The sequence below is a fragment of the Corapipo altera genome, unplaced genomic scaffold, assembly GCF_003945725.1.
Source record: "Corapipo altera isolate COAL_440 unplaced genomic scaffold, ASM394572v1 98, whole genome shotgun sequence".
Lineage (NCBI taxonomy): Eukaryota > Metazoa > Chordata > Aves > Passeriformes > Pipridae > Corapipo > Corapipo altera.
Genome location: NW_020884914.1, coordinates 6199691 through 6221931, shown reverse-complemented (window position 1 = coordinate 6221931; position 22241 = coordinate 6199691). Strand labels below are relative to the sequence as shown.

The 22241-nt window shown below is 51.8% G+C and overlaps 1 protein-coding gene across 3 annotated transcripts in view; it reads right to left on the bottom strand.

The window, feature by feature from the left end:
* Window positions 1–594: 594 nt before the first annotated feature.
* Window positions 595–22241, bottom strand: part of AXIN1 (axin 1) — a 77527-nt gene continuing 55880 nt past the window's right edge. For 2 of the 3 annotated variants that reach the window (XM_027654967.1, XM_027654968.1), the window contains exons 5-10: window positions 17228–17365; window positions 11789–12342; window positions 9399–9575; window positions 8498–8743; window positions 3125–3295; window positions 595–2365 (exon numbers count right to left, since the gene is read on the bottom strand). In XM_027654967.1, coding sequence (XP_027510768.1) covers window positions 2239–2365; window positions 3125–3295; window positions 8498–8743; window positions 9399–9575; window positions 11789–12342; window positions 17228–17365 — 1413 coding nt within the window. In that variant the 3' untranslated portion in view covers window positions 595–2238. The remainder of the gene's footprint in view (window positions 2366–3124; window positions 3296–8497; window positions 8744–9398; window positions 9576–11788; window positions 12343–17227; window positions 17366–22241) is intronic. The other variant, XM_027654969.1, reaches the window with a different exon arrangement.

Sequence of the window (22241 nt, the reverse complement as noted above, 5' to 3'; positions counted from 1 at the left end):
CTTGGGGAGCATCCACGTGTCTTGGGGGCACAGCAGGGCTGACAATGGGCAGTGCCCCCACTACTGCTCAGCCCTGGGCCCCCCAGGAGGGGGTGCTGCCAGGGGCCCTCTGCCTCCCTGGAGCAACTGTGCCATAACACTCATCCTGGCAGCCCCACGGTGACACAGGTTGGCCAAGAACAGGGCTGTGGGGGCAGCCCAGTGCTCTCTGTGCTGGCCCTCGTGCTGGCCTGCTGGGGTTCAGGTGATGGGGGACCAGCCAGGGTCTCTCCTTCACAGCCTGCCAGCCCCAGGGGATCCCCAGGAGCTGCTGTCACATGCTCCCCTCAAGTCTGGCTCAGCTTCTGGGACCCCCAGCATCCCCTCCAAAAGCCAGCACCATCCCCTCTCCCCTGGGCTATTCCTCCAGGGGCAACATGTTGGTCCCCTGGGGCCAGGACCTGCCCAGCCACCCTTCCAGAGCAGCCTGGAAGGGTGCCCACCACGTGCCCAGACCCTTTGCCAGACCTGCGCCATCCTCTGTCCATCCCAGAGGCTGCCGGGGGCCCGGGAGTAACTCCGTGGGGAAGGAAGAAAGCAGCAGGCAGTGGGATGTGGGGTTTTATTTCATTTTATCCAAGTACCTTTGAAAAGATCATTGTACAAGTCAGCACATGAGAATGCAGAGGAAACGTCGCCGGGGCTGCGCGGCCGCTGTACATATTTACAGGGACCCCCGAGAAAAAAGGGGGAGACGGAAATCCCGGGCACGTTAACAACCTCACCAGACACACCACCATCAGAACTTCAAAAAACAGGGAGCAAACCCCCTTGAAACGCTGTTCCCGGGCTGAAAACATCTGCAGATTTTGATGGACCTCACGTAGCATTTTAGGCAAGTCCCAGGACCGTGTTATAAAGGCACTCGGTGACATAAACAACAGGCTGAGTCGTGTCCCGGCGCGGTGCCACGGGGTGCCCGGCAGCCCCAACACTGCTGTGGCTGAGAGCACTGATGTGGAACCCCCCTGGCTTTGGGGCCACCCCCGTTTCTGTGGGTGGGCAAGGGCTGGTCTCCGAAGGAGCTGGCACAGTCACGGCCACGCCGGAGCAGCAGGGCCCGGGCTGGGGACAGGCAGAGTGGTGGGAGCACCGGCACAGCCCAGGCTTCCTTGCAACTGAGTAAGCCCAGGAGGCTTCCCAGGTTCTGGCTGCCAACTGGGTGATCTGGCCCCCTATGTGAGCCTCACAAACTGGCATCAATAATCCCCCTGGTGCAGTGCCCTCCTGCTGCCTCCCCTGAGACACAGAATCTGACAAAAGATGCAGGACTCATAAAAAAACGTATTTTGTCCTCAGCTTTAGTGTCTCACAGTTCCCTCCCTATTACGGTTCTCCTAAAGAGTTCCCTGCCCAATGCCAGAGCTTGGCCCAGGGGTCTGGGCGCGTCTGCACCAGGCACATGGGTGCCAGCACCTTCTCCAGGGGCACACAGGGGATACACACATGAGCATGCAGGCCATGGGATGCCAGCACCCAGCCTGCCACCCCAGCTCCCAGCTGGTCCTTGCTCTGCAGGGAGCACTGACCCTTTTATCCCTCGGGGATTTACTCGGTCGCAAGGAAGCTCAGGAGGAAAAAAAAAAGACCCATCCTACCATATCCAGCAGCTGAGCCTGCCAAGGAGGCCAGAGACTGACTCCTTCCAAATGGCTCAAAAATCTTCACAGCCCCTTGGGACCCTTCCACGTGGGGTGACAGCTGCTCTGCCCCACGGTGCTCCAGAGCCATCCACGCCGGGAGAACGGGGCAGGGTGCCGGGAAAGCACGGAGCAGCCGGAGCCTGACGGGTGGCTGTACACTTTGGGCGAGTTCTGCAGTACCTGTATGTTTTACATTTACATAAGAGCACTGTGACATTGGAAATATTTTCCTTTTATTACAATATATCAAAAATATGCAGCTTTAGTAAACAAGGTCATATTACACTTTCTAATGCACTGTACAATGCTACATTACACTTATATTCGGTATGGAGAGGGAGCCCAGGCTCCCACTGGCAGGTTCATGGGGTGAAACAGCACCCACTGGCATCCCGGAGCTTGCCCAGGTCTGTGCTGGAGAGCGGGGCTGCCGCTCTCCGCCCTGGGCTCGCCCAGTGCCCGTGGCAGCAGCACCACCAGTGTCTGCCCCAGGCCTTCTCCTCCGGTCCCAGAGTCCTTCACAGTCCTGTCCTCACGCCTCGGCTGCCCTGGAGCCTTAGTCAATCTTCTCCACCTTCCCAATGATCTTCTCCTCGAAGATGGGCAGGATGGTGTCGTCCTCCCGCACCTCCTCGAAGACCACACCACAGTCGAACTCGTCACTCACCTTCTTAAAGTAATACCTGAGAAAACAGGAACATGGTGGGGGAGAGGGAAAAAAAATGCAGCTGAATGGTCTTGGGGCATCACGGTCCTCAAACCTGGATACAGCCCTTCCATGGCCCTGAGCTCGTGGTGCATGGGAAGCTGCTCCCCCAGACCTGGAGGCAAAAGCCCCTGCCCTCACCCAATGAGCACACACAGTGGTCAGGATCCATGCTAGCACAGTCAGGAGCTCCAGCCCCAAATCCAAGTCCGTTCTCACCTCTCCTAAAAATAGTGGCCGAGGCACCCGTGTTGGCGGAGCATTTCTAGGCAGGTTTTCCCATGGCCACTCCTACTTGAAAGGGACAACTTGGAGAGCTACATGCCTCTCACTTGGCTGCTTTTGGGACTCTGGTAGGACCCAACCTCCCTGTCCTCACCAAAATAAACTCTGGGAGGAGCCAAAACAGCTCTGAAGTCAGAGGGTCCCCACAGCATCACTGAGCATTGGCTGATGCTGCTGCTTACCAGCCCAGGACACCGCAGGGCAGCTCAGCAGCTTCTGCTGGAGCTGCAAACCACGATGCAGGACGTTTCTGCTATAAAACTCGACCTCCCTCATCCCTGTAACCTGCCTGTTCAGCAGCCACATCCCCACCACAGCATTCCGAGAGGGAAACCTCCTGACTGACCTTCACCAAGCTCCTTCACCTTGGTGGGGGCAACACCACAGTGGCATCTGCCGGGGATCGCTGGCAGCTGCTGGCGCCACGCCACAGGTGGGGAGCAGCCCTTACCTGTAGTTCCCTTTCTTGGTCAGCAGCTCCTTGAACTGTCCCAGGGTGACCACGCGCCCCTTGACCAGGGTGCGGTAGGGGATGGGCTCTCCACAGAAGTAATAAGCGACCACGATGTTCTCGCACGGCTGGGACGCGCCACTGCCCGGCCTCTTCTGGGGCTTCAACCTGCCATGCCAAGACACAAGGGACCTGCTGAGTATCAGCCCACAGTGCTCAGCACTGTCGTGTTGGGAGAGGTGTGGGTCAGGTCCCACTAGATGGGCTGCAGGAAGTGCAGTGCAGTCCCTGAGCATGCCTTGCTCCAACCACCAGCCTCTCCTGGCATTCAGCTGAACACCAAGGCTGGTGAAGGAGCAAACAGCACTTGGGAAGGCTGGATGGTGTCCAGAACACAGTTCTAGCTCAATCCTGAAGAAACCTGTCCTCAGGCTTTTAGAGGGCACGGCCCTGCTCACAGCACGGTTTTGGGAGTCACTGGTAAGCTCTGGGCCAGGTAGAGCACCCCAGGCCCGTGGCAGCAGATCCAGGTCACCCATCATCACCATCTCACCACGCTCCTGGTGCGCACCCATGCAGGGCTGGAGCGTCATCCTGCAGGGCATGATCAGAGTGCTCGGGATTATTGCCACCATGGCCAAAAGAGCTCAGCATGGCTTTCCACTGAGCTGCATCTGCAGACAGGGCTGCCCCACGGCTCCCCTGGACACCTCTCCCAGTGCAGACGAGGTGAGAGGGGATGGAGCTCCCAGCAGGGTGCCAAGGCAGCTGCCATCCCCAAAACCTCAGTGACTTTATACCTCCTGTGTTTTTCCCGCTCTGAGAACACCGGTCTGGTCTCTGTTTCCAGCCCACACATCGGGGTTCAGCTACGTGGCGCCATCACTAGACCAAAAACATCAGCCCAGCCCTCACCCCGTTTTCAGAGACAGACAAAGGCAGCAATAACAAAACTCAGGGTACTTTGCCCTTCTGCAGAGCCTTTCATCTGGGGTGCCGAGGACGCTGCACAAACATTGGAGCAGCCTACACAAATTGGTACCTTGGCATGCGTGGTCTGAGCCAGAGGCAGCCTTCCCTTTCAAAGGCACATAAAGCACATTTGGCAGCTTTAAAAAAAAAACTGGTTTAAAAGCACGCTGGATAAAAAAAGATGATTTTGTATTTACATGACTGGAAAGTTGCTGTAAAGAAACAGAATTTGCCAAGCACATGAGGTAATCGCAGTTTTGGAAATGACTCTGACCTTAACCTTTAAACACTGGCTGGCGGGCAGAGCACCTTTTCATGGCGTGCCCACATAAACACTGGCACTGCAAACCAACACCAGACAGAGTTTTTTCACCTCCTCCTACAGGCATGAGAGGTCTAAAGTTCAACTGAACAACCTTCCGGGTGCCTGCTCTGCCTGCGAGACCTTTGGAGAAGATGCAGCATCCTGAGAGGAAAGGGTCTGCTCCTGGTGCCAGCAGAGCTCTCGGAGCCTCTCCCATCCCTGTATCAAAGCACAGGATGCCCTTTAGCTAGAAAAACATTAAGGAATTGAGTCATCCTTGGAAAAAAAAATACAAAGCATTTAAAGGGAAAATGGGTCATAAATTCAGGCAAATTCTGTGAACCCTGTGAGCCAGAAGTTAATTGAAGGGGTTTGGAAAACCTCAAAGTCCCTAAGCTTCTCTTAATCCTGCTAGAGACAAGTCATGACTAAGAGATGTGTGCCTGGGGACCTGGGGACACAGTGAAGTGCCTGGCACAGGCAGCAAAAGCTGGCTCCTCAGGGTTGCTGTTCTCCCTTGCCTGGGGAGGGGGAGAGGACAGGACATCCCCGAGCTCTGCCGTGGCAGAAGCAAGAGGGGACCGTGCCAGTGACTGGGAGCCTCCTTCCTCCTGCCACGCACTTCACACCTGAAAGGCCATTTCTGAACGTGCTCAGCCTGGTTCCAGCTCTTTCCAGAGCAGAGATGTGCCCCAAAATAATGCCTGAAATGATGCCCAGAAGTGGGCTGCTCCATGATCTTGCCAGGCAAAGAGAAGAGACAGACTTGCCTTTAGTCTGCCAAGCCTTCCTTTTTCCCCCTTTTAAAAATAGGAACCATGTTTCCCCTTTTCCAGTCAGTGGAAACTTATGCTGTGACTTCTCTAATACAACGGATAGTGGCTAAGACACTTCATCCCCCAGTGCCCTCAGATCTGTGGTGGATCTCATCAGGTCCCACCTTCAGGTTCTTTACATGGTCTCAAAACTGATCTCCTACTGCAGGTGGTTCTTTATTCTCCCAGTCCCTGCCTTTGCCTGCTGTGACTCGGGTGCTGTGCCTGGAGCACTCACCAGTGAAGACCAAGGCAAGAAAGACCAAGCCAAAAAAACACCTTCTGCATGCCCCATGTAACCAACTCTCCCATTTCCTTCCAGAGAGGGCCCACATTTTCCCTGGTCTTCCTTTTATAACCAGTGTGCCTAGAGAAGCTTTTCTTGTTGCTTTAATTCTATCAGCAGAGCTGACACACATCCCAAACCGCAGCCACAGACCTCTAGCAGGCTAAAGCAGAGCTGATGAATATGGAATCACTGAAAATGTAATTTTCCAAGAGCTCCTCTCAGGAGAATGAGGCAACACAACCGTCTCCACTTTCGTCATTGCCAAGACATCTCCTGAGACCTCGGCTTGCACATAAGGGCCACCAGACCATCTCCAAGCCCTGCTTCATTAAATCTTCCACCTGCACCCATCTCCTGGGTGGCAGTGTGACCAGAAACAGGTACCATTGCCCTGCCCCTTCTGGAATCACCTCCTGTTGCTGCGTTTGTCACAAGCACAAAACATTATCTGGTATGGAAACGAAAGCATTCATCCAGCTCACTGCAACTGCATTCCAGTCCTGACTCCTGAGCTGTGTAACCCACTGGTGTTCTGACAGGGAATCTAAGTCTGGCTTACAGCACCAATCCAACCTCACTGTGACACAGAGGTGAGGTGCCCATCTTGCTCCAACTCAGCCCTGGGGCTGGAGAGCTTTGAGAAGCCCCAAATGCACCCAGTAGATGTTACCTTGGGGAGTGTCACAGTCACCAGATCTGCTCCTCTTCTAAGCTTGGTCCAACCCAATTAACTCCAGACAGATCATGCTAATGTTCTCCCTGCTTGAAAAAATCCTTTCTCTGAAGAGCTGGTATTAATTACTTCAATTCAGCTGTGAACTGTGAGACTGAGCTACAGAAAATGGCTCAAAACCTGTCTGTACAGGGAAGAAACCTGGTGGTTACTGGGACACCAGTGCTGGGCACTGCTGTGCTGCTGATCTGCAGGTCACTCAGTACCAGACAGTTAATCCTGCAATGCTTGCCAGCAGCAGTCAGGTAGTTATCTTGGAGATGAGGTCATTCCAAATGCTGTGGAGTAGGGAGAGAAAGGCTCTTTCTGCAGTATGAGTATTTCTGGAAGAATATTTACAATTCCCAGCACAGGAACTGCAGGTGCCTCCTTGATTTCCAGCAGGGCAGTGCTGGGGTGGGAGAGGGGCTGTCAGCACCCTCAGCCAGGGCAGTGGGCAGTTGGCTGGGGAATCCCACTGCTCCTGAAGGGCTGTGTGGAGGGGAGGGTCTGGAGAACTGGATAACCGTGCTGGCAAGGCCAGTCTGGCTGTACAAAGCTGGCACAGCATGCTCTCCTCCCACAGCCAGATCAAGCAGTGCCTCAAGGACACCTCTGGGCTCACCTCCACCTTTCCGTGCTTCCCCAAGGCTGCTGACAAACCTGGGACACTGGCTCCAATTTCCCAGAGCTCTTCAGAGCTCCTGACTGAAGTAAACGGTGTTTTCATGTGAATTCCCCTCTCATTTTCTCCTTTGTTCTCACTGAGCCATGGGATCTATTTCCAGGCAGGCTCCTGTGCTAACCAGAGCAGGAGCTCTCTAAAAGCTGCCAGCTCAGGTGTGCTTCAGCTGGGGCACCCAATCCTGCCAAAATCCAGCAGAGAGATTTCAACATCCAGAAATCTTTGGCTCCCTGGGGACCACTGCATCCATTCTTGCTACTGGGCACAGACACATTTGCTATTCATGAGCAGTTCTCCACTGGTGGAGCCCACATGGTTCCCAACCATGTCTCCCTGGTATTCCACACACAGGGCAGGGCTGGGAGATCCCTGCATCACTGGGACAAGAGCCAGACTCATGGGGAGGCAGTGCAAACAGAGCAGCCCAGCACTGGGACTGCTCAGACCGTCCTCCCGCTGGCCTGCACGGCATTTCCCACATGCCATGGGGTTCCTGTGAAAGCCACTCTTAAAATACACACCAAATTATTGTTAGAGTATTAATTGCATACACATATAGCCCAGGATGGCGTAGAGATATTTCTGGGATTTCTGCATGAATTTAGTACAACTATAAATGACTCTAATAATAAACCCTATCCAATTACACCAGCTGAAAGGTAGATCACATAAACTTGGCTTAACCTGGCTTGGGAGAGCCCTCTAATTACCTGGCTTTCAATCAATGCTCTGACATGAATACACAGAAGTCTGCCATGTGGTCACTGCAAGCAAAACACAGGAGCCTGGCAATTAAGAGCTTCTTTTTTAAATTCCATTTGTGTTTCTAAGAGTCAGACCGCAAAGATTCGAGTTTTCAGAGGACAGCTGTAAAGCTGTGAAAGGTTTTTAATGGACAAAGTGCTGTTAGCCGTTAACAGTAATTATCCAGCACTTCCAGAATGCTTTTCATTGGAGAGCTCCATGTGCCTCTCAAATAATGTTCCCTGACAGATAACACAGAGCAGGAGAATGAGCTCTGCAACAGGCAATAAGCTGAGTCACAGAAAGATGCAGTGACTTGGATATGGCCAGGCAGGAGGCAGAGCTGCTGCAGCAGGGCTACAGCACAGTGCTCTCTCCTCCAGAGCCACGAGCAGCCACTGCTGGAAGCTTCTGCGAGATGTAGATAAAGAGCAAACACATATTTGTCTTCTGCACTTAATTCTGCTGCATCCTGATGAATCCTGCTCCTGCACCAGCCTCTGAAGTCGTGGTGGGGGCGTGAACAAGCAGAGAGCCACTGAGTACCAGGGGAGAGAGCTCTGCCATGCCAGGCCCATTCCAGACACGCTCCCCCTGCCCAGCCCCTTCCCACCCTGCCAGGAGCACTTCCAGCCTCTCCCTCCACAATCCACAAGCCCAGGCCCTCAGGGTGGGTTTTGCCATTTGCACCACTACATCAGAGGGACTGAGACAGGTTTCTCTGACCTCTCTGCATGTGCCTCCACCCAGCTGGAGCTGGAGACTAGAGCAGAAGAGGACATCCCTCAGCTGCCCACCTTCAGGGCACTCTGTCCTGTCCCTCCCATGCACAATCAGACCCTCTTGTCGTACCTTTGTTTAAGGGGGAGTTTTCCAGCCCTTTTTTCCTCTTCCTCCAACCTCCTGCGAGCTTCTTCCAGCTGGGTGAGAGGGTTGGGGGCCGGGTTGGGCGGCATGGTAGGATCTTGGATGAAGGGGTGAGAAGGCTGGACGACGTTCCGGAGCTGGGCACTGACCCACGGATGCACCGCGACGGGTCGCTCGATGGAGAGGGGCCGGACCATGTCATGGGACAGCTGCTTCTTAGCACCTGAAGAGCTGCACAAACACAAAGGTTTTACATGGACCACCAGGACACTCCGAACAGGCATGCAGCCATTCCCAGATGGACCAGCTGCTGGACACAGACACAACTGGGGAAGCTCCTCACAGCATGGTTTCCGAGGGAGAGGGGAGCAACATCAAAGTCTAGAGAAGATTTGAGGACAGAAAGTCCTGAGACATCAGGGTGAGCAGCCCAACCCTGACACAAACCTCACAGTTGTGTGTAAGGGCTCTCATCAATCCACAATACATAAAAATAAACCCAGCAAAAGGCAGTTCCACGGTTTGTGACATTCCCCCAGAAGATGCCCTGTGCTACCATACACTGGTCAGCATCCCCAGGGAAGGAGGATCCTTCTACAGCTCCAGGGGCAGAACTTGCTGCCTGACTTCCTGGTGGCCTGGCACTGCCCATGGCCCTGGCACTCAGCCCCAGCTGCCAGCAGTGCAACCTGCCCTGGCTTCTACTGTCATCCTTCAGAAAAAAAGAGTCCTTATAGCCCCTGAGCAATCCTCAAACTCCAAAGGCTCTAAACCCTTGGTGTTGTGGATTCTTGCCTTCCCAGGATGTGCAGGAGCAAGGCTGACATGCCTTGTGCAGGGGATGCAATACAACAGCATGAAGACCCCTCTCTCTGCCAGCCCTTACCCATGGTTTGTTTTCTTATGCCTGCTGATCTCCTTCTCTCCTTCTATGATCCACTGAAGGATCTTCTGGTTTCTCTCCACGTCTTCAGGAGATCCTGGCATCTCATAGTTGGCACCATCACTTTTCCCTGAATCAGTCTTCTTAACATTCCTTTTGGAGAGCAGACTCGCTTTCCCACTGCAAGAACAAAGCTTGAGACATCAGTGCTTTGCCTGAGCCAAACCACCGTGGGCTGGGGCAGGGGATGGACATGTCTGTCTCCAGACACCTCCCACAGCCCCCTGCTCTACCAAGGCTCAAATCAACCACGCTGCAGTTTAGCCTAAGAGCAAGACTGGCTAGACCTGGGCACAGCAACTTCTCTGCCCAGTCACTTGGGGGATCTTCTCCTCTGGACAAACAAGCCACAAGAAGGGTTGTGTTAAACCCCCAGCTCTTTGCTCAGGGCAGGAGGTTCATCCTGGTGCTGCAATCTGTTAGCTGCCTCTCCATGCCTGACCACTGCTTGAAACCTGGGCCCTTCCTATCGCCCCCCAGCTTCACTGATACCCCAGACTCTGACTTGCCATGCACAGCATTTGCTCCTCACCCTGATCTGAACCGAGGTTTCACATCGTGGTGGAAGATCACGTCCCAGTAGGGTGGGCTGCCTGCCATGGGCAAGCCCTGCCACCTCGCACACCGTAGCCAGAGGGATGCCAGGCAGCAGCCCACACTCTGGCTACACCTTTGGCTGCAGCAAAGGCTCCTACAGGAACCCCATGGCCCCTTGCCCACACATGCATGGCCACACGCCCAGCTGAGCAGCCCCAGGCTCAGGAGGCCGTGCAGAATTCCCCCGTGCTGGCCTGGCACTGGCACAGCCTGCAATTTCATGGGACCCCCACCGTCCTAACCACCCACCCATAGGACCTCTCTCCTTCTGCACATATAAGAAAAATAACCTAACCACCAGAGAGGAGAAACAGGTCCTTACATAGCTTCGCTGATTTTTTCGGGAAAAAGCTGGAGAGGGGTTGCTGCAGATCTACAAAGGCAGGGCAAGCTGACATCATCTCTGCTTCTCCCCACGCAAGGATTAGTGGGTATCAAATGAAACTCTGCAGCAGCAGGTTCAGTGCAAACCAAAAAAATAAGCCTTTTTCTGCAGGTTGTCATCAACCCACAGACACAATCGTGAGGGGCTGGGGGGACAGCAACCCAGATGGGTTCAACAAGGATCCAGAGAAATCACAAGAGACTGCAGGCTGCCAAACAAGACCATTTGGATGCAAATCCTGGTCCTGTGAAGCTCCTAATCTAAGGACTGCCAGGAACTGGGAGTTTGTGCCAGAGGAAGGACAACTCTGAGTGTGTCCTATTACAATCCCATTAAATATATGCTGTAGTTGCTGCTAGGAGGAAGTCCTGTGTCTAGATGGGGCTTTGCTTTGGTCCAGCATGGCCATGTTCAACTCTGATGAAGCAACAACCCTTTCCCCACTGAAACAGGGCAGATTTAACTGCTTCTCCCTCCTGGAGAGCCTCTGCACTCTGCCTCCCTCCTGCCAGCCTGGAAAGCTGGTCCTGTCTGCTGCAGACCCAGCCTTCTGCCTTCATAACACCCCAAAACCACAGCTTTGGGGAGCCAAACACAGTCAGGGTGAGCACAACTTTCCCCTGTGGCTGCTCCATCCCCATCCCTCATCCCGGGCAGCTCCGAGCTTCACTCCCAACTTTGCAGTCATCCAGTAACAGGACCAGCAAAATCTGCTGCAGCAGAGGAGCTTTGCCCTCTCCCTGCAGCGTGGAGGGGATGGAGGAATTCAAACAGTCAAGGGAAGATGGACAGCAGTCCATAAAGCAGCAAAATGGCTTTTCTGGGCAGAGGTTGCCCTACCCTGGAGAACATCCCCTTGGGACAGCACTGCAGCACCCACTGCTTTGTTGGGAGGAGAAAGGGGCCCTTCTGGGGAAGGGGTTAGGTCTTGCAATAAGAAGGGGGTGTTTGTCCTCTCATAAACACCTTAAGAAACCTGTTTCTGTTACCCATACTCGAGACACAGCCCTAACATGCAGTTCCCGGTCCATGGAGAAGCAGACCAGCACCTGGAATTTCTAAGCACCTCCACTGCTTTAAGGAGCAGAAAACCTACTCTATAACCAGGCCACTAAAAATCCTGGTTAGAAGGTGTCTTTCAGCATGAGATCACAGAGATAAAAACAGGTTTCATAAGAGTTATCAGGGCATATACATTTCTGAAGGGCAGGAGCAGTGGAAGGCCCTCAAACCATGTCCCAGCATAAGGTTTCCCAAGAAAATGCGGTTCAAACACTGTTTCATGTACATGCTACAGCCTCCCTAGAGAAGCCATGGCTTTGGGAATCCCGCTGGATGTTCCTTGACTCACCTGTAGCCTAAAGAGTCCATGGGGACAGGGGCCATGCCCAAGTTTTCACTGTGGTTTCTTGACTTTGTTGCATAGTTATGTGAATCTACATTCCAAGCAAAGCTGTTCTGCACTCGCTGCGTGGCCTCGGCCTCGATCTGCTCTTTTGGTTTCATCATGCTGTGGTGATGGATGTGGTGGTACACATGTTTATGGTGGTACAAGTTAGCTGCATCCTGTTTCATTCCTGATTTTGTTGCGTGCTTGCCATGCCCTGGAGGAATTGTTCCCAGTGTCCCTGACACCTTTCCTAAGTGGCCGCTTTCCGGGGACCGTGGTTTAGGAGAGTGACGGCCGGGTCCTGGGGACTGGCAGCCTGGTGTTTTCATCACACGCTGTACGTGTTCATCCAGGATGCTTTCGGGGTTTTCCTCGTGGGCGTCTCTCATCTGCATCCCAGCACAGCCCATCTCAGCGTAACGAGGAGCAAAGTGATGGAAGGCTTGGGCGGAAGGCATCTTGTGGCTAATGACCGAGGGACCAGAAGAGATATCTGCATCCTCACCCTCTTCCTCCTGCAAGAAACACATGGACAATCAGAGAATGACAGCAGCGTGGTGGAGGGGGTCTCTAGTCCCACCTTCTACTCAGAGCAGGACTGCTGCCAACCCTCGGGTTAGGCCTGGTTTAATCCAGCCAGATCTTGAAAGCCTTCAAGATGGAGACCCACCACCCCTCTGGAGACTTGTCCCAGACTGACACAAAACTCCCAATGCTCAAGCCAAGCCTCTGCAGTCTGGCTGTCACTGAGCAGAGCAGCTCAGGTCTCTGTACCTGCCTTCTGAACCATCATTAGCAACATTCTCCACGCACTCCCCAAGGAGACTGAGGTGAGCTCTGACAGGCAGCCCACACATCACAACCAGGGATACAGACACAGCCTTCTGACCAGCCTAACGACTCAATCAGGCACAAGAGCAGGCAGAACCTTACTAAAAACCTCTTCAAGTCCCCTGAAGGTGGTTCTGTAACAACCAGCAGCGGAAACACAAGTTACTGCACTGCACTTGTGACTTCCCACGTGCCTTTGGTAAGGCACCGCTTCAAAGCACATCAGATAAACCCAGAGCTACAGGATATGTGGCAAATCAGTTCTGAGTCAGGTGAGATCGGGGGGGGGGGTTTTCTCACCCAAATGACTATTTCACAAGGCAAAGCCAAGAGTGGGCTGCAACAGGAGGGGGCAAGTGAAGGTCGACAGCTGCATGAACGGTTTTGAAAATCAAACATTGATTTCTCCCGGGCATGCTAAGGCTGGAGTGAAACACTTCACGCAGATAAAGAAATGGGTTGGAAGTAACTGCTTGTTCTTGCAGTTCACGCTGGTCTAGGACACGCTGTTAGCGACTCTTAAGTCCTTGCCAGGAAGAATTAAACTCCTCCATGCTGACAGCCACAGTTTTGATGCTGACGAACTACTTTACGCTCCAACATAAACTCAGATATTTATGAAGTTTCTTTATTGGAAGTCAGGATTCCTATTTGTTTTAATTACATAAGCAGGATTCCAGCGAGCCCTTTAATCCTGCTCTCTTTTCCTCCTTTGGCACAGTAAAGAAGTCAGTTGCAGCACAGGGTATCTCTGCCCTGCCAGATAAATGCATCTGCTGGAAAACACTGACTCCCATCAGCTTTGCCTGTCAGATGCCATCATCCATCACTTGCTAACCAGCTTCAAAGTTTCAGCTGCCAACCACACAAGAAAGTAAATAACAGACTTCCTCCCAGTGTCACACCTGGGGGTTCAGACCTGGAGCAGGGACAATGCCAGGCTTTGAAAGTGCCAAAGGTGTGGGTGCTACAAGCCTGGGGTGTGACATGATGCTGGTGTCTGGAGGGGACACACCACCTTCTAACAGATCACTTTGAAGAACTTCAGAGGCCCCTTTCATCTACAGCCACTGCAGCCTGCCCTGGGCACTGAGCTCAGAACAAGAAATGAAGAAGCCTGTCCTGACTAAACCCCTGCCACTGGGGTGAGCATTTGTTAGCAGCTTATGATAACCCAAATATATGCTCAGCACTTGGGAGGTTTTTGGGGCTGGTACCTCTCAGGTTTTAAACACCAACTAACATTCCCTGAGGACCAGCAGAGCATGACCTTTCTGCTCAGAGCCAGAGCTCTGGCAGTGCTGTCACACCAAAGCAGGGTGGTACAAGGGTGGTCCAGCCAAATGGGTGTCTGGAATTTGGGAAATCCTCTGGCTGCCTGGAACTGCATTCTCCATGTGGACTTCTGTGTCAAGACTGAGTTCAGGGTGGGCTAAAGGGAGGAAAGGTATGCCTTGGCTCTCTCAGTTCACCTTCACTCGGTTCATTTGTGTCAGTGAGCAGAGCTGGACCCCAAGCAGCACCACAGGCAGGAGCAGGTGGTGCTGGGGTGGGTGATGTGCTGGGGACCACCCCCAGCACTGGCCTCAACCTCACAACAGGTAGGAGAGCCCCAACAGTGAGACAATGGTAGTAATGAAGGAGTTGAGGTGCCTATCCCGAGCTGTCATGTCTCCTTAAGCTGGGCAAAGGTTCCAGTCAAAGCTACAGGTATCAGTTCTGCTGAAATCTTTTCACCTGCTCAGTCTGCAGTGAAAAAACTACATGTGTGGTGTGGGTTCTGGAGCTGTGTTTTGGCATCTCACTGTGGTGAGCTGGGCAGAGCCTGGAACAGAGCTGGGCAAAGCCTGGCAATGAGCTGGGCAAAGCTTGGAGGTGAGCTGGGCACAGCCTGGCAGTGAGCAGAGCCTCTGGGAGGGTGGGGAACCCCCGGTCCCATAACCACTAGATGGTGCTTTGTTGACATAATATTGCCAGAAAGCTCTTCCACCAGCTCCCAAGGCAGCGGCAGCCAGAGTCACGCAGCTCCAACTTTGCTGACTGTCTGCTGAGCTATTTTTACTCTCCAGCGAGGCTGGGGGTGCCCTTCCCTTTGAATTAGGAGGCTGAGAGCTGCACTGATGAGCTATGGGCAAGCAAGACCTCGTTGCAAACCTCCTCTGCCTTCTCCCAGTCCCACCCATTCCCAACCTGCTGCTGGTTGGGAAGGCAAAGCAGCTCTGCTAAGCACCAGTGCCTGTTCCATCATCATGCAAACCATTTCCCTCTCTAGCCAGGCAATGTTTTATATTCAAATAGTGAGAATCTAAGCAGTGGCTTTGCTTCCCCTGGCTTGTTTTCCATGTGCTCAGTTCAGACAGAGCATGATCTGATACTGATCTGTACATGATACTGCAGCTTCCCTGCATGGACACGAGGCTGAAGTGCCTCAATAATATGGGAAAAAACAATATCCTCTAATTCTCTCTCACACTGCTCGGAGTAACTAATTAATTCAGAGGTTTTTTTTTTTTTGTAAAACAGAAATCTGTCAGTCTTTTCAGTAAAAGGCATTTGGTTTCAAATCAGATGCCTCCTCTCAATGTTACTGCATGATGTGGCTTTGAAAGGGAACCTGCAGGCAGCTCAGTATGGAGGAGAAAAATTCTTTCTTCCTAGCTTTTGCAAAATATTTCCAGCCTCTCTGCTAAGCTGATAACTACCTGGTGTGACTAACACTCGTGGTTTTCCCTGTGCTGCTGTGCAGTGAGCCATGTAGACCCATGAAGAGGTTACCCTGTAGTCTGGTGTTCAGGTCACAGAAAAAAGCCCCGTGATCTATCAGGATTCCAGCTCTCCCTCTTGCTGATACCAGCAGCTCCTGCACCTTAAGTGCTGACCTAAAAAAGCTACAATTGCTTACTCTGAGTTTTTCCTGAATGGCTAATGCCAGATGCCAGCCAGTCAATGAAATACGTTCTGGAGACAGCAAAGAGGTTTAATATATAGCATTAGTGGGAGTCCTGGGCTTAAAAATAGACTAAGTCACACGAAAATGTGTTTAAACAGACTTAAATATATTCTCTGGCACATAGGTATTTGCTGATTTTATGGTATTGCTACTGGCAGCTTCTTCAAGGAGGCAGAGGGCTGGAATAATGTAGTTCAGTACAGGTGGGGGCTGCAAGAGAGCCATGGGATGAAGAGAAAGAGAGTTCTAGGACTTAGCAGAAAATGCTGCTGGTTACATTGGCTTTGTCTAGAAAGCAACAGTCACCAGACAGGACAATAGTGCAATTCCAGAAGAACAGGAATCTAATCACAAAACAGCACCTCTATGGCCTGTTCTTACTGGATGAGGAGCTTGTTGGATGGGGAGATGCCTGGAGCTGGAGGGGGCCTTACAGATCCTTCTGCCTTCCTCAGTTCTCTGCATTTGAAATGCAGATGGGATTTAAAGAGAACACCACAACCTACAGCTCTTTTCTGTTTAAAGAGCTACTAGATGAACATTTTAACATACTCCAGTGGGGCTGAAGGTTCTTTCCTGGAGTCCCAGGGGCTCAGCTTCCCTGAAAGCACAGAGCCAACCAAGCCAGGCACCAACACCTCTGCTTTAAGGGAGAGCTGCAGGTTACTGAGCACAGAACCTTTGCCTCAGGGCCACGGCAGCTATTAACTGCAGAGACCCACAATTTCATCACACAGGGCTGCAGTTACACTGACACCAGTGACATTCAGTAACACCACAGTGTCCTCTGAAATCTCTCCTGTATCCCCAGCACAAGATGGAGTGTCTCAGAAGAAAAAATATGGTGTGAATACTGCTGAACATGGGTCTCACACAGGTAATACCACATGACCAGCACCTCACTCTTCACCTTTTGGAGCTTGTTGTGGAGCTTAAGGCCTTGCACACTTCCCATGGTTCATCTAACAAGTCCTCAGGCTCTGAAGGGCCCCAGCAGTACCAGGGCTCACAGCACTCAGTGCCACTGGCTGGGTATCCCCAGCCACCCCTGTGCAGCCAATGGGTTCCTCTGCCCAGGAGACACATCTGATCATTTCCAAGTTTTCTAGGGATGTGTTAGACACTGAGAGGCAGAACCCCTTTGGTTGTGGTAGAAACAGCCTGATAGCAGACACAACAACATTCACCTGCCCTCTGGTTACCATTTGTGGAGGAAATAGGGATCACACGAGACCTCCCAGGGAAAGGTGAACCCCTGTTACACAGTCCCCATCCTCACAAGGAAGGGACTGCTCACAAAGTCAGGAAAGTCAAGGTGCCAATGAAGGTGATGGAGAGCATCCATAGCCCCTAACTTATGGCAGAAGTGGGCACTGCTGTGCCATGGCTGTATCTTACACGGGGAGGGAGCACTGGAGCTCACAGAGCCCTGCATGGACAGAGGGACAGCACCGTGAAAGTTTCTGGGGCAACAGGAGCCTCCAAGAGCCCCGTGCAAGTGCTGACCATGGCAGTGGAGCAGGGAACTGGTCACTCCAGTTGCTTCCACAGCAGCTGAAAGCTCCCTGTGGTACAAAGTAGCCTCCCAGGCTGGCAGAGGAGGCAGGAAGGTTACTGACCGCTCGAACGCGTTTCAGGCGCTCCTCTAATTTCTCCTCCGCTTCACGTTCCTTCTGTACTTCCTCCAGACGATTGATCAGTTCTGCAGCAAACTTCTCTGGTTCCACGTGGATATCCTTTGGTATTCGGTACGTACGCTGCAGGGAGAGCACACCAGGGGTTAGCACAAGATGCCTGAAAAATCACACGTTTATTTGGAAGGCTTTGATAACTGGAAATGCCGGTCGTTCCGGTGGGGAGCGGAGGGAGGACAGGCTGGCAGGCACTGAGGTGCAGCCCAGGACCTGGGGGCTGGAAGCTGAGCCACCTCCACGAGCTCCCTGGCTGGCACCAGCTCCACACACCTCCCCACGTAAGGGAAAGGTTTTCTGGAGCCACAATTCAACAAGTTTTTTTGGCACCAAATTCCACTTAGGGATGGATGTGCTTGGTTTTCTCCCAATGCACACAGGGTCAACAGGAATATCCTGGTCTCAAAGGGTGGGAAAAAGATGTACAGACCCCTCAACCACTCAAAAATCCTGTTCATAGCAGTTATGCTTTCACTTGGATAGAAAGGAGGACTCTGGTGCACACTTACTCAGCTTATCCCAGGAGGATCAGTGTATGCCAGTCGACCTCTGCCAAACAGCCCCTATTCCCACAAAGCATCCTCTCCTCCTGGAGGATCCTGCAGGATTGCATCTCAGCTCTTCAGAGCCATGCAACGATTCCCTGCTGGCTTTATCAATACAGCACCATTACAAGCACAGATGCCATTTTACTGCTTGCTCTGGGTGAATAAATGAATATTTATGGCAGTTCAAGGGCATTTTCAATTCCTTATGCTGAGTTACTTCATCCTGAAATTCCTGAGCTCTGGGATAAGAAGTTTGTGAAGTATGAAGCTATCAGCTGCTGTATTTTCCCCCCTCATTTTCATCCCTTCTGCACTATTTTGTTAAAATATTAGAAACAATGAAATGACACAGCAGAGATAAAAATTTAATTTGGAGGAAAAATAGTTGGAAAATTCAGCAGCACAAAACCCTGCATTCAAATGTTTCAATACCAACATGAGAGAAATATACACTCTATAGGACCAGAGATAAAACTAAATGTGAAGACATAATTCACAGCAAAAGAACAAATGCAGTATCAGAAGCAGACATGGAGCTTGAAAACTTAAAGGAGGATGAGAGACCACCCGAATTTATCCCAGACCAGCCAAAAGATCAAAGCAAAAGACTAAAATACTGCTTTGCCTCAAAACCTGACAGAAGTATGCAAATCTTCTTGGCTTTGCTGTCTCTGCCAGCGGCTGAATGGAAGGCAGGGAAGAAAACCAGCAGCAGTAAGTACCCACTGATGGCACCAAGGAGCTGAAGGCATCTTTCATGACACCCCAGCTGGGTTGCAGAGGTCCCAATTAAAGCACTGCTTGTTTTGTTTGCCAAGAGGAATTGGTCTTCCTGACCCTGCCCAGCAAATCTCGATCCCAGTGACCCATCCGAGCTGGGAGCAGCCTCCAGCAGCCATCCCTTCAACCACGTATGGAGCCACTGGAGAGGGCACAGCACATGTGAGCTACCAGGTGGCTCCCACCCTGGGATGACATCTTTGCTGCCACCAGGACCTCCAGTCCTGCAAATCAAATTAAAAAAAACCCCAAAATCGCAGATGAAGATTTTCACCAACAAAAATGTTCAGCCTTGAAATGCTGGCACAGGGGCCGAAGCAGCACACTTCATCTTTGTGTTGTCCAGAAATGGGCCCCAGATATGGCCCAGCACGGGGGAAGACGTGGTAGAGCTGGTTCCTGCTCTGTTACTCCCTGAGGAGCTTCCAGGATCCAAGTGATGTCTCTGTTCCCCAGCACAGCCCAGGGGAGCGCTAAGGGATTTGCTTTCTTCAGAAACCCCAAACCCATGACCACCTCCATCCACCTTGTGAGGTTGCACCAGCAGTTCCCAAGGAGGGAAATCCCTCTCTTGCCTGACAAGTCACAGCCTGTGGGGTGACGTGCTCCTTCCCTCCTGCCACCTCAGACATGCCAACTCTCCCTGCGGTTGTTTATACGACAGCAGCACCAAGCCCTGCTCCGTTAGACACTTAATGAGCCTAATGAGAGGCAGTTCGGAGCTCAGCAGTTACAGTCTCAGGTCTCCCTGTTGCAGCTACCACAGAGAGACACAACTGGGAAAGGATTCCTCTTTAATTTCATTGCCCCTGATGCAATGCAGCATCCCAAACCAGAGTCTCTCCTGAGCCTCCGGCAAGAGTGGGTGCAAAGGCTGTTTGGAAACCTGAGTATGCAAGTCCTGTCACAGGAAGATGCTTCCCTGCAGGCCCAGCAATGCTTAAGGACCACAGCTCTGTCTCTGATGAGGATCTAAAGACATTTGGAATCACTGTTGTATCCAGGGAACTCAAAGTCTGGAGATGACTGAAGCTCAACTACAGAAATTACAATAATCGAACCCAAGAATCTTTAGGATAAACTAATTTCCCTCTGTCTTCAAAAAAGCTGCTGCACCTGCAAAACCCACTGCCCTGTCCTTGGAGCTTCCCACTCAGCACAACAGCTTGCAAGGGCCTCATCAGCCTGTTGGAGGGTGCAAATGCAGCCCCCTCTGTGCAGCCATCTCTGCGAGGGTCTCCCTGAGCATCCAAGTTCAGTGCAGCTGGAAATAACCTCACTTCACCCCCGAGATACCAGTTGTATGTGCCCTACATTGTCCTGGTAGGTACCCTTAAGGGTGGCTCAGAGGAAGCAGGAAGCAGGAAGCTCTAAGGATGAGCCACACAGACTTCCCCAAAACTAACAGTATTGCAGAATAATGGATGCTAATTCCCTGTGCTGAAACAACACAGAAAATTGCTGAGCGCTCTCTCTGTCTCCTTGGACAGCAAATATGGATTGCACTGACCTGGTTCAAAAAGACAACAAAGTGCTTGAAACTTTTATCAAATGACAGGCCTGACTTCAGAAGGGAGACATGGGAGACACGCTCCATCAACAACCAGCCAGGCTGAGCATGTGCCCAGAGCAGGATCCTCCAGGGCTTCAGGATTTTGAACCTGCCTCCAGATTCCCATGGGCATAGAGAGTCCTGCCAAGGGAGTTGTAAATAGGCTGTTTATTCTTCTGAAATCAGAAGGGTTCCAGATGCTTTTGTTCCAAGTCAAGGATGCAGCAAGGTTTAGGAGGATCAAGCCCTCCAGTCTGCACCAGAATGAGATCTCTGGACATTCTGAATCAACAATTCAGAAAGGAAATACTCAGTTTTAAAGAACTGCTTATTTACAGCTGTTTTCCCTATTGTTTTATTTAATGACCTACCCACTTCTATTTAATGCCACTGTCCAGAACCAAACCACACTGAGATGGGGAGGCTGCAGAGGACAACAGATGGGAGGCTGAATGCCAGGTGGACTGCCAAAAAACAAATTGCTTGAACTGGTCTGGATGGAGCAATCTTTCCTTGTGACAGCTCTGAAGAAGGAGTTCTTGGGGTACCTATCACCAGAACAACGTCCTTGACACATGAAGTGCCTGAAGCTCTGGTACCTTAGGGAAGAAGTAGCCTGTTAAGAACATGTGAGAGACCCCAGCTCTCCAGTAGTTCCACTCAGCTCTCACATTTTCTCCTTCTTTTCTTGGAGCTGATGGAGTGGGAATTGCATGGATTTTGCTCCGTGAGGTAGGTGCAGGTCTGGGTTTTGATGGATTTCACCCTCCCTGAGAAACTGAGGTTTGAGGACCAAGTTGCACATCAGAACACACCGGCATCCCAAATGTGTGGTTCTGCCATGGTCTCTATGTGAAAAGGCTGAAAGGGAAGAATCTCACTGTGGTTTGCAGGTTCCCTTCGGGAAGAGTCAACCTCGACTGCTCTGAGATAGAACAGGCAGACTTCCAAAATTATATTGGGTAGAGGTCCCTCACCACCCCCAGGATCCACGGGTTGGGCTGAACCATTTCTCACAGATATGAACAGGCTGAGGAATTCTGTGCTGGTAAACCTCCCTCTTCTACAGGAGGTTTGATACCTCCATGATGCCTGAGGGGCTGATGTTAGATCACAAGTCAGTCTTGGAAATGAAAAGACAGCAGGGTAGAGAAGACACAAGCAAAGAACTTCTGAACCTCCTTATCTCTTAGATTGATACATTCCTCTGTGACGTAAGTTTTTAACGGATAAATGGTGTTCCCATACCAGAAACACTTGTGGCAGAGCTCATGGTTACCCGGACTTCAGCATCCACTTTAGCAGCATTCAGGGATTAGCAAGGAGTCCCACTGCTGCAAGGCATTTGAGGGAAATGGCATAAAACAGCCAGTGAGAATTCCAAGCAGGTTCCCAACTCGCAGGAGCAGAAATCTCATTTAGCTGTAGTTATCCAGGCAGCACGAGACCAGGCTCCTCCTGTGCGCTCCCCACTTGTGCAGCACAGCAGAGTGGTCACTCACAACCTTCTCAAGAACACTACAGAAGCCACCTTGCAGGATCCTTGATTGTGGGGCAGGACAGAAGAGCTCCTGCCCGATGATCAAGCTACAGCAACAGCATCACAAAATGGCTTCTTCTTGCAGTTAAACCAACCAAATCCCAAGTCTTAATGCTAGAGGATGGATTTTCTGAGTTTGCTGCGGAAAAGGAGGATCTCTCATCCTCTCCTGGGAATGCATGAATGCCAGAGCTGGGGTAAATACAGGGTATTTACAGGTACAGCCCTGCATTCTCTGGGCTTTCTCCCTTCCTTTGAGAATTTGCTTGCTCCTTCCTTCCTTGGTGCTCCAAGACTCTGCTTAAATCCAAGAGATGGAAAACCACATGAAAGCAACACTCACTCACTGCGTAATGGGTTCCTGCCAGAGGCACAAACCAGGCACCCACTGCATTCCTGGGCAGAGCGCCACTTCACAGAACACAACTTTTCCAAACTTAGAGCACTGGTGAGTTGGTAAGTGTGGAAGATGTGAGCTGCTAAGTGTGGAAGAAGCAGATCACAGCCATCCACACAACTCCT